The 12,277-nt window shown below is 47.3% G+C and overlaps 1 protein-coding gene across 4 annotated transcripts in view; it reads left to right on the top strand.

The window, feature by feature from the left end:
- DIP2C (disco interacting protein 2 homolog C) overlaps positions 1–12,277 on the top strand; it is a 419,803-nt gene that overhangs the window by 375,710 nt on the left and 31,816 nt on the right. For 2 of the 4 annotated variants that reach the window (XM_055353740.2, XM_055353743.2), the window contains 2 exons: positions 6,944–6,973; positions 8,421–8,482. In XM_055353740.2, coding sequence (XP_055209715.1) covers positions 6,944–6,973; positions 8,421–8,482 — 92 coding nt within the window. The remainder of the gene's footprint in view (positions 1–6,943; positions 6,974–8,420; positions 8,483–12,277) is intronic. The other 2 variants (XM_055353742.2, XM_055353744.2) reach the window with 1 other exon arrangement.

Raw genomic sequence — 12,277 nt, 5'->3', positions numbered from 1 at the left:
TTTGAGGCACCAGTGAGTGCCTCTCAGAACCACCAAGGGAGTAGGACCAGCATTGGGAACCTGCCTGTGGGAACCGCTTGTGCAGCAGCTTGTTCTTGTGAGGACACCACACCCTGAAGTCTGCACTGCTGACCTTGTTCCTGGACACGAGACTTCCCCACCAGCATGGCATTCCCCAAACCTGGATCATGTCTGGACACCTTCACTGCCGACAGCAAGAGCCCGATTGGTTTGTGCTGTAAATGGATGTGATTGGTTGATCGTCTCCCCACACCCTAGCTTCCAGGAAGGCTGGGAAGGGACTTCTGGTATTTTTACTTCCTATAGAGCCACAAGGGCTCTGTATCCAAACAGGACTCAAAAAGTGGAGGAGTTCTCCCGATACAGGAGGACGGTTGAGATGTATGGTGACCAAAATGTGGCAGCGGCGGCTGCTCCCACCCCTCCCTTTCCCCATCCAGCATCACTGCGTTCTCGTCCTGCCCTTATGCATCTCCATAGCCCCAGGAAGCCACCGTGATGCAGCTGCTGCTTTTACGTCTACTCAGGCACTTGCCCTTCATGCAAAGGGGAGACAAGCCGAAGCCGCTGGAATTACCATGACCGTCATCAAACCCACGACTTTCTAGGTGATGCCTCCTCTTCCTCTGGTTCCATCACTGATATTCTGTGATCTGCGGATGGAATTGTAAAATTTACAATTGAGGGATGAAGAGAGAGAAAAGAGGAGGAACATTTGAATTCTACCAGTGTTTTTGGATGTCTCACGTGCCCTAAGCACTGATGGACACTGAACTGAACAGATAATCATGTTGGATCTGCAAGGTGCTAAGTGAGTCTTTCCATCTGTCTCCAGGAATGTCGGAATCACCACTGGAAGAGTCTTAGGGACCCAGGAGATCATGATGAGGGTCCGAGGGGTGTAACTCCACAGCTTCAAGTGTTCGCCTAGCTTTCAGCAAGGGATTCTCAATCACAGTCACAGAACATGCCTGGCTTTTAGTCTGTCTTGAACCAAAAAACAAGAATCTGAGTTCATCATTCACTCAGTACGTTCAACAAAAACAGCCGTGCCGTGTCACGTCTGGGTGCTTTCATCTGCTCTGTGGCTTGGCAGCCCCTAAACTAAAGCCTTCCCAGGCCCTCTCTCTAAAGTGTCAGAGCATGGCGTCCAGGCTGCCAGCCTCATGGTGCTTTCCGCACAGCTACTCAGCTCTGCTGTGCCACTCAAAGCAGAAACAGGCAATATGTAAATGAGCAGGCATCGCCATGCTTCAGTCAAACTTTATGAAAGCCAGTGTTTGGCTGGTCCTGATGACCAGCTTGCTGGTAGGTGGCCTGAGCTGAGTTCACACTGTCTGTGGCCCCCACCCCACCAGTAATCCATTCCAGAACCCCCATTTCCTGACAGTTTGTCACCTGCATCAGTGCCTGATGACAACATCCAGATCCATCCATTTGATGCCAACCATAGAAACAAGCTTTTATTGAGATGTAGAAGTCACAAGAGACTCTTATTCCAACCATAACCATTGGAACAATCTGGTTAATACACAGATTCATCGTTTCTAAGATCCATCAGAGAGCTGAAGACTCAAATGTAAATGAATTACATTTCTTCCTAGGAGAAAAGAGACCTGTATGTGGTTTTTCCCATGGCAGAGGAGCCAGGAGAAAGAATTTACCATAAAAAATGATAAAGCAAGAAGTTTCTGAACTTTCTAAAAAACATAAATGGCAGTATGTTGTTTGCAAGGTAGATGAGAATCCCAGGGGAGTCCTAAAAGTGGATCCATTTTCTCTGAGGCACTCTGAACCTTTAGTGTGCAAAAGGCAGGGGCTCCTGAGGGCTGGGAGGTGAGCAGGAAAGCCGCTGGCTGCCCCTCGAGGGTGGCCTGGATCACCCAGCAGAGCCCTGGCTACCCTCCAGGGCAGCCCAAATCACCGTGGGAACTCCACTCACACTTCAACAACGGAGGTGGGATGAGGGCATAGCACATTCCTCTTCAGTGCCCTTGCCCTTCAGCATGTGTAATGTATTTGCCTTCCAAAGGCTGGGAGTGTGGCAGTGGAATAGAGGAAGCTGGGGGTGAGACTGAAGAGAGAATCACCCAGTTACCTAAAGTGGGTGGAAGGTCTCCTACTGTTTGGAAAGCAGATCTCTCGCCGTGAAGCATAGAAGACATCCAGTGTCAGTGTTCAGGCCCAGCATCCGGATCCTGCCCATAGGCTTGTACTTTCTTTTCTGGGGGTAAATGCTATTTAATCTTTACTGTTCTTTTAAATACAATCTTTGTTTTTCATAAAACATTGTGTTATATAATCAAAATTTAAAAGACCTGCAAAGAAGCAAGAGAAATGGACTCATGTTCATGAGAGGAGATGGCGCTAGAAAGAGTCAGTAGAAGAGACATGCTGCAATTATCAGAGACTTTGAAATAGCTGTGATAGGTGAGGCCAGGAATTCATTGAAAAGGTCTACAACATCTGTGAAGAGGTGGGGGGTATTGCAGAAAGATAAAAACTGTGAAAAAAAAAACAAAATGGAAATGCTGGAAATGAAAACTAGTATTAGAAATAAAATTCCCATGGTTTAATAGGAGACTAGATACAGCAGAGGACTCATTGAATGAACTTGAAGTCTGACCAATAGAGATGACCTAAGCATAAAACAAGGAGAAAAGGCCTGAAAATACAGTGGAACAGAGTGTCTGAGGCCCGTGGGTCTAACATACCTGTAGTGATCGGAGCCCCAGAAGGAGCGGTGAGAGAAAATGGGGCAAGAGAACAATTTGAAGACCTATGGCCAGGAGTGAAGGGAAGAATCAACACAAAGATTCAAGAAGCTCAGTCAAGTCCAGGCAGAGTAAATGAGAAGAATCACACCCAGACACTTTGTTGTCCAAACACCGAAAGTCAGTGGCAGAGTCAATCTTAAAGTCCCTGCAGGAATAAAACTAAGTAGGGGGAAGTAATAAAAACAACACTGAGTTCTCATCAGAAGTGCTGGAAGCCAGAATACAGTGGAGTCGTGCATGTAGGCTGCTGAAAGAACTGTTTCTGCTGCAGGAGATCCTTCAGAATGGAAGAGAAAAGCAGATATTTAGCCAACCTAGAGAATCCTTCAGCAAATACGCATCACAAGAAATAGTAAGAATGTCTCAAGGATGAAAATAAATGATAGCAAAACGAAGCCCAAATTTTTAAGAAATGAAGAATACTGAAAAGAGTAAATACAAGAAAATGTTTTAGAATCTATCATTATGTAGACATGTAAATATTTTTAGTTTGTTTTAAAAGTATTAACTGTTTAGAAATATGAACAGCTGAGGTATTCGTAGCATGTGTAGGAATAACAGATGAGACAACAGGAAGTTGGGGCCCGGAAATGCACTGCTGCAAGAATCTTCATTTTCATAGCACATAACACCATGTGAAGATAGAATGCAATAAATCATGCAAAAAATACACAGAGGGTAAAGTGAAATACCACAAATATTCTATTCATGAGAAAAGGAGGCAGGAAGGGAGGAACAAAGAACAAAAGGAACAAGTAAAGAATCAACAGCAATCACACCAATAAGGACGTGAAAAGTAAATGAACTGTGGATGACGTGATTGCTGAGGTCGGAATGTCTGTGTCCCCCTCCAAAACTTCCGTGTTGAACTATAATCCCTAATGCAGTAGTATAAGACATGAGGCCTGTAGAAGGTGATTAGATCATGAGGATGGAGCCCTCACGAATGGGACTTCCACCCTTATAAAAGAGGCCTAAAGGAACATGTTCATCCACTCTGCAGGTGCCTCAATCTGGGACTTGCTAGACTCCAGAGCTGTGAGCAGCCTTTACCTAGTCTAAGGTATTTCACAGCAGGCGGAGCAGACGAGCACAGAGGGACTCGTATCGCCAGACCCAGCCTCGTCCTGATGCCTTCCCATGCGCAGGAGAGGCAGGCACTGGCCACAGACCATGTGAAGGACAGCGTCCAGCTGCTGGGTGATCCGGTGCAGCACAGGGAGGGCCAGCCTCCCTCTCAGGCTTCTTTAAGGAAATCCTGGCTGGTGCCGAGTTTAGAAAGATGAGTTAGCAGTGACGAGAGTGGGGAGGGAAGAGCACTCTGGAAGCTGAGCTGAAGCCCCTGCAACTTCAGAGGGGTCAGGAAAGATCGGAAGAGGCCAGGGTGGCTAGAAAGGGAGGACGACGGAGGACTGCACCAAGCACTGGTCCTTTTCCCAAGATCAGTGGTAAATTGTTACAGGGCTTAAGGCAGGGACCTGTCATATTTAGCTACTGGTTTTGAAAAGATCACTGGGAGTATATCATTAAGGCTTCTCTAAGCCGGTAACATTTCCACAGCCCCCAGATTTTAATGCAAATAGAAAAATTCTTCTGGAAATAGGAGTAGAAAGAAGTAGTCAAATTTTGTGTCATTTTCCTTTCCATTTGAAGAGTGTCATTTGCCTGGAGACATACAACCCAAACCTTTTCTCGTCTTCTCAGACTTACCTAGTGTACTACATAAGCCCAGTATCAGGTCTTTGGAGTTTGTTCGTTCTTTCACACATTTCTACTTACTATAGCCCTGTGTGCAAGTACCAGGTTGTGCTAATATTATGGTGTGTGAATTGCTGAATAGTAAAATCACTAGTCAGCTTAAATGCTCAAATTAGTGCTGTTTTGTGTTTTCTGTGCTGATATTTGGGGTGTGAGTCTGTATATCTTCACCTGAGATTTAAATATAACTCATTTGTTCAATAAGCACTTAATACCTAATTGATATAATACTTTTATGTCAGTAAGAAAGTTATTTTTTGGTATATACATTTCTCCCTCAATGGGGGACAGGTTTCCATACTCCCTATGGATACCTAAGTCTGCAGATGCTCAGGTCCCTGCTGGAAAATGGTGCAGCATTTGCATAGAGCCCATGCACATCCTCCGTGTACTTTAAATCATCTCTAATGACTTGTGATGCCGAATACGACGTAAATGCTGTGTAGATAGTTGTACTGTATCATTCAGAGAATTATGACAAAAAGTCTGTGCCTGTTCAGTACAGGTGCAGTTTTTTCAAATATTTGGGATTCAAGGTTGGTTAAATCTAAATATGCGAAACTCACAGATATGGAAGGCTGACTGCTTAACATTTTTATTATATAACTGGATTTTAATGTGAATCCTTTTTTCTCGTTAATATAACTTGGAATTTCAAAAATGCTTTATCTTTGTTTCTGAATGAGCTTTAGTTGGAATGGATAATGCTGTTTGTCTGTGGGTCCTTTTTGCAAGTATTTGATCCTTAAATACTGAGGGGCATTCTTTTGCATCAGGGATCTCCGTATTTAAGGGAACACTGGCTAGCATTCTTTGGCAATATGAAGATTTTGTTAAATACTCCCTCAATATGTATCTTGAAATTTCAGACTTTTTACCTCAGGGGTTTTATAATTTGGAAGCAGCTATATCTTACCTCTTTATCTCCTTCACGCATTCTTCTCTATTAATGCTTAGGCCTACTTGGCTTCAGGCGCAGTGTTGCCTCCTCCACGTGGTACAAAATAGGAAACAAGGTACTTCACCTTGAACCATTATAACAATTTCTGAACTAGGATAATTTAGAGAGAATGTTGACTTATTTTTATTTTTGTCCCAGTTAATATTTAGGTTTCAAGGAATCATGAAGGAAAAAAATTATTTAAATCATTGCATTCAGCTCAAATATATTCAGTAAAGGTCCACTATGTGTTTGGAGCATACACACCTTTATTGGCGAGTTATTTTATTTATTCATGCCCTGCCTCTCTTTTTTTAAACATAAGGGTGCTGAGAGAGAACAGTAGCCATAATTACCCTAGAGAAGTAACAGAGAAGAGTGGAATCGTGATTTTCTTTTAAAATCTTGAACCATTGCTTATTTTCTTAGACTTGGCTCTGTTGTGAGTGGTGGCAGTTTTTCCATCGGGCTTTGTGACCAAATTTGAGCCTGAAGAAAACCACTTAACCCCCTTTCCACTGCTGCGGCTGCTGTCTCTAGTGTCTGCCTATTGCCGTCATGGGGTTGTGGGTGGGTGCTGGGCCGTACACACAAATCACAGGTGTGCATCAGTCCGGGCACCTGTGAAAAATCTTCTCCTCTTTGTACTTTTTGGGAAAGACAGCTAAGTGACATAGGGAAAAATACCTTGCATCCAAGGAGCTTGCCGAAGTTGCTTTCTGGAATTGTCCAGCAGCTGGGGTAGATGATTTAATGCGGGTAGCAGGCAGGGACCACAGCCATGGATGACGAGGAGGAGAAGAAAACAGAAGTTGATGTCTCTGTTTGGGGAACAGCAACAGAGCACATTTGCTGGGGTGGAAACTCCTCCTGAGGCTGCTGAGCAGACCGTGTGAGAGCCCAGCGCTGGATTCTTTCAGGGTTCAGATGCACATTGGCCTCTCCCTTTGCCTCATTGTGTAGGTGGATAGAGCTAGTGCCCTACTTGCAGGTGTAAAAGCTCACAGGCTCTCCTTTGTTCCTGGAATCAGAACCTTGGAACTACCTCAACAGATTTAGTGAATGAAACTTGCACTCCCGCGTCCCTCAGAAAGAAAGAGCGCCGTGAGTGAGACGGTGCAGTGCCACCATTTACCTTCTGTGTCCCTGCGCCGTGGTTAGTCACCTGCTACACCCTCTTCTGTTGCTCCGTGGATATGTTGACATCTTTAAAACATTTCTTTTAGCCTTGTACAGTGGTTAATTTTAATGATTTCCATATTTGATGTTGTTTTTGATCTTCTTTTCATTTTGTTTCCTGCTTTTCGCATTCTCCTCCCCACCCCTCCCTCTTCTCCATCCCATTTTTCACTGTCGGGTCGTATGTGTCTGTGTGTGTTGTGTGTGTTGGTTTCTGTTGTCTGGTGTTCTCTCCTCTCTTCTCGTCCTCACCCTTCTGCTGCTGTAGCCTCACAGGCTGTGGACCCTGGCCGAGCAGGTAGGGGACTTTCCTGTCCGTCACACCCGTGCCTCCCTGCCCAGCCCCGCTGCCTTGCCCGCATCCAGCCGTGGGACAGACTAGCAGTTGAGTGCAGAGATTGGCCGGGGGTCTGCAGGCCCTGTGATCATGGGTGCTGCCGGCCGGGCAATGTCACGTTCAGGCCTCACGCGTAGCCGACGCTGTCTTCCCGGGGTGCGCGGTCAGTGGTTCATTTGCCAGTTTGGTTCATCTCTGTTGTACTTAATTCTCCACCTGTTTTCCATTTACTTATTTTTAATTGACCCTCCATGGCTGTATTTTGCATTACTCACTGTGGGCCGGTTCTCTGCTCAGCGCTGGTCTGTGGGGCGGCTTTGCTGAGCAGCCGGGGGTAGAGCTGTCACTGGGAGCGTCCGCCGGGAGGCTGACTCGCATGTGCTGTTCTTTTTCCCTATCTCAGTGGTGAGATACTGGGGCCCAGGGTTATTGAGTACTATGGTATGTTTTCATGACATTGTCTTTTTTTTTCTTATATATAAGCAATATAAGAAAATTTTGTGCCTTTAGTACAAAAATTGGAATTCTCTCCTGAAGAATTTTAGTGTAATTCTTCAAATGAATTCTGAAGGGCTCCCTTATTTTTTGGCAAATTTATTGTAGGTTTAGTCTTTTTCCAACCAAGGTATTGTACTGCCTTCCCCAAAAATGGATGTACAATTTTGGTTTGTAATGCAGCCTTCGTGATACTGCTCTTCTGTGTACAGAGGTCACTGGTCAGAAGTCAGCATGGTGTAATTTTTCAAGCAATTTATGGTGCCAAGAAAAGATTTCTGGACCCCTGTGTAAAATCAACAGCCCAGTGGAATGGCTCAGACCACAAAGTCCTGCCCAGCTCTCCAGGATAAAATGCCCCTTCTCTGACCTGTGTCTTGGCCGGAAATGCCCTCCTCAGGCCAGAGAGCCAGAGCTCCAGCAGAGCCCGGAGGAGCAAGATGCTCCCCTTACCTCTTCCTCCCTGGCCTGTCCATCCATATCACACATCTGCTTCACTGTCCTGGGCCCTCAAAATACACCTTTTGTTGTTAAAGGTGGATGCATGTGGTAAAAATTTCTCCGCACAGATGCTTCATATCCTTCCAACCTGCTTTTGCAGCGCCATCTTGGCAGTTTTCAGCCTTCCTTTTTTTGGCACAGTGCGTGGCTTTGTCTCCTTTCTTTCCTATTTTTATATATTGGCGGTCAAGCTGTGTGAATCCAGTATTATCCTAATAAGATATTCCTTCTGGAATTTAGGTTATCAAACTGAAAGTTAGCAGGTGCCTTGGAGAGGTTGCTGGTCTAAGTGTTTTTAGTTCTATTTTTCACTTTAAGATTTTACAAAAGAAATGTTTCCTAGCTAGTAGAAGCACAGACCCCAGTCTCCTTCCACGTAAACTTGAGTTAACCACTCTGTTGTTGCTTGCAGGGAACCTCAGGACCTGACCCAACCACTGTCTACGTGGACATGAGAGCCCTGAGACATGACAGGTACTGTACACTTCAGGGTTTTTTCTTTTTTTCCTTTTTTTGTTTTGTTCTGCGGCCTTGCATTCAGGTCTTCATCTAGAAGAAGAGGTGCACACGACGTTTATCTGCCCAGAGTGTAACTGTCTCATGAGTGAAGTGGTGGAGTTAGGCATTGGCTTGAACTTTGCAATTGAAAACTCTGGCCAGGCACGGTGGCTCACGCCTGTAATCCCAGGTATTTGGGAGGCTGAGGTAGGCGGGTCACCTGAGGTCAGGAGTTCGAGACCAGCCTGGGCAACATGGTGAAGCCCCGTCTCCACTAAAAATTACCCAGGTTTGGTGGTGGGCACTTGTAATCCCAGCTGCTTGGGAGGCCGAGTCAGGAGAATTGCTTGAAACTGGGAGGCAGAGGTTACAGTGAGCTGAGATTGCACCTCTGCATTCTAGCCTGGGTGACAGAGTGAGACCCCGTCTCAAAAAAAAAGAAACTCTGTTGCAGGACAGCAGTGGCAGGTGTGATAGCAGGAGTATGGCCAGAGCTGCTTTATCTGACCGTCTCACTGGAAGGCAGGCACTTGGTTCTTTTCCTTCCTATTTTATGCATCATTTTGCCCCCGTCGTAGAATGTCAGCATCCTGCCCACATTTCTTTACATGAATGGAAATGTTTTGTGAAGATGCTTGAAATAGGGGTTAGGGGTCAGGTTACCTTCTCTATGTGGCCTCCTAAGCGCCCCCTGAGAAGAAAAGTGGAGTTCTTGGTGAGAGTGTGAGGACTCCAGAAGGCAGGGATGAGGTTGAGCAGGATGAGAAGCCCTTTAGAGGAATCTCTGCCCGCCAAGGAGGACCCACTAAGATGCCAGAGAGGAAGGAAAGAAGGCGTCATTTTTACTGCAGACTTCCCCCATTGAAACAGATCATCTTCCACTTGGTGACTGTGGAGGTGCCCGTTCATTGTTGCTTAGGTGAAGTGCGTGGGACATGGTGCCTTCCCTTATCGCCATCAGCAGCTGCTCCGTGACCTGTTGCTATGTGTGTCTGTGCCCCCAGGGATGTCTGACATGCCTGGAGCCATTTTCGATCAGCACAAGTTGGGCAGTGGCTCAGCTGGCATCTGGTGGGGGGAGGCCAGGGGTGTCCCAACAGCCTGCATGGGACGGCCAGTGGCTGAGAGTTCACATGCCAGGGCCAGGAACCACGCCCGCCCTGACGGTTCACACTCGTAGATGCATGCCTGGCCCTGTGGCTCTTCCATCAGGCCCTCTGGTCGACAGAACCACTGGCTGCACAGTTATAAAATCACAGAAGAGTGGTGGCCACGTAGGAGCCCTCAGGAGGCCCTGCAGGCTGAGGGCCAGAGGCAACGCCTGCCCCCAAGGCCACCAGCTGCCAGGGACAAAGTTCAGTCTGGAACACTTAGAAAAATTAGAAATGTAGTTTTAGATTAGATAACTTGTTTCTGGGCATACAGTTTTCTAAATAATCACTTCTTGGCATTAAAACAAATCTACCTGACTCCCCATAAGAATTCTTTGGAAAATAACTCATAATTATATAACTTCCTGAAGGAGTGAGCAGTAGCTAGCTCATCAATAACACACATATGCAGTTCTGTCTGTGGCCTGGCCCTCAAAGCATAACCTTTTCCCTGAGTAGGCTGCTAGCTGCTTTGGAAAGCATCTGAAATGGAAGTGAGAGTACATAGGAACAGGAGCTGGCGGTGCAGTTCACTTTCCCATGCACCACTGCATGCCTCTGGTCGGCACCCATGCCGCTGACCGTCGCTGGTAGCTGGCCTGGGCTCTCACCCTTGAGCAGTGCCAAGGGGAGCTCCTCGGATGCCAGACATCTTCACGAGACTCAGACCCGGCATTTTACATACAAAGAAGGAAAGCAAAGTCTGGCTGTAAAGTGACTTCCTTTCACTGGGCCCTGCCCAGGCACCCCTAAACCCTCCCTGCTGCCCTCCAGATGGACTGTGTGCCGGGCCCCACCCAGGCACCCCTGAACCCTCCCTGCTGCCCTCCAGATGGACTGTGTGCCGGGCCCCGTCCAGGCAGCCCCGAACCCTCCCTGCTGCCCTCCAGATGGACCGTGTGCCGCTCTTCCTCCCGTGCCCTCGGGTGGGACACCACGCTGCCCTTCCCTCCCGGCTCCTGGGGCTGCTGTCACTCTTCTCATTCCTTTCCGTTTTTTTCTCCGCGATATTCTCTCTTTGACCTTTCTGACCAGGTCTGTCTGTGGTCCCCTCCATCTGGCTGGGCCCCTTCTCCCTTACCCCCACTGCAGAGAATCTCAGCGGCGTCCTAGTCTTGCTCTCCAATGCCCTCACCACCCACTCACAGTCCGCAGCCCCCAGCCCACCTCCAAGGAGTGTGGCCCCAGGGGCCTTTTCTCCAGTCCTCCAAGCCAGCCCCAAAGCCCTCTCCTTCCTTAAACCTCCCTTAAATCTTCCCAGGTAAAAATGTCATCCAGCTTTAATCTCCAGCATCACTTTCAACCTTTACCAGCATGTAATATGCCTGGTGCTGCAGCCACTGGCAGGGGGCTCTGGGTCACACAGGTCAGAAGTCAGCTCCTCTGGGACGAGGTATTACACTCTGTAACCTCAGTTTTCCTCTTGCCCTAGTCCGTTTCCATTTCTATAAAGGAACACCTGAGGCTGGGTGATTTATAAAGAAAAGAAGTGTATTTGGCACACAGTTCTGCAGACTGTACAGGAAGTGTGGTGCCTGCATCTGCCTCTGGTCAGGCTTCAGGGAGCTTCACTCATGGTGGAGGGAAAGAGGGGCCACAAGTGCAGAGATCACGTGGTGGGAGGAGGGGACAGACTGTTTTTTAGCCACCGGCTCTGCCGGGAGCTGGTAGAGCAAGAACCTGCTCACCCCCAGGGAAGGCCTGCATCTATCATGACGGATCTGCCTGCATGACTCCGACTTCTCCATTAGGCCCCACCTCCAACCCTGGGAATCACATTTCAGCAGGAGCTCTGGGGGTGCTCAGAACAGGTGCAGTAAAACCAGTCTTCCCAGGCACCTGTGAGGACAAAGTAAAGGAATGCTGTGAAGAGCCAGACTGGGGCAGATGCTGTCACTATGAGCTCCGGCAGCTGGATGGTGACAGAGGACTCACCTCTTCTGATCCACCGGCCCAGGGCTGCTGACCACAGAGGGTGAGAAAGTCGACAGTCCAAGGCCAGCAGTCGGGAGGCAGTGAAATGAGAGCCACTAAAAGCACTGATCTTATTTCTTTCTTGTTACTCTTCCTATAAAAATGGGATGGTGGTTTTCTCACTTGATCTGCATTAGGGTCTGTCACAGGATTAATTACTGTTCCTGTTGCTTTAATGGCACACTCACTTGCGAGCTCCAAGGCACCTGCCCAATTATCGTCCAATTACTCTGGAGAAGGTTAGCTTATTGGTATGCACATGCAATTTCCTTGAGAGAGAATATGAATGTGCACACGCACAAGAAAGACGGCCTACAGAGGAAGACCACCATTGTGAAAGTCAGTTGTCGAACAGGGGTATTGGCCATTTCTGCTTGGTTTTCTGCCCCTGTTTCTGATGCCCTTTTTATTCTTGGAGCCATGGTGGGTGGGACCTGCCTGCATCTGTGACAGGTCACCATGGAGAGCATTTCTGCATCATAGAGTGAGGAGACACACTCTCCCTGCTTCTGGAACAGATTACAGTCCCACATGCGCAGGAAGGAAATGATGAAATTGTGTTGAGACTATTTGCAAGTGACTGTTCATTTTTAAAATATTTGTTACAGTAATTCATTTAAAATGTATTCATAAGTCTCTCAATGAC

This window comes from Gorilla gorilla, chromosome 8, assembly GCF_029281585.2.
Source record: "Gorilla gorilla gorilla isolate KB3781 chromosome 8, NHGRI_mGorGor1-v2.1_pri, whole genome shotgun sequence".
In the NCBI taxonomy this organism is placed as follows: Eukaryota; Metazoa; Chordata; class Mammalia; order Primates; family Hominidae; genus Gorilla; species Gorilla gorilla.
This window is presented reverse-complemented; position numbering and strand designations above follow the sequence as displayed.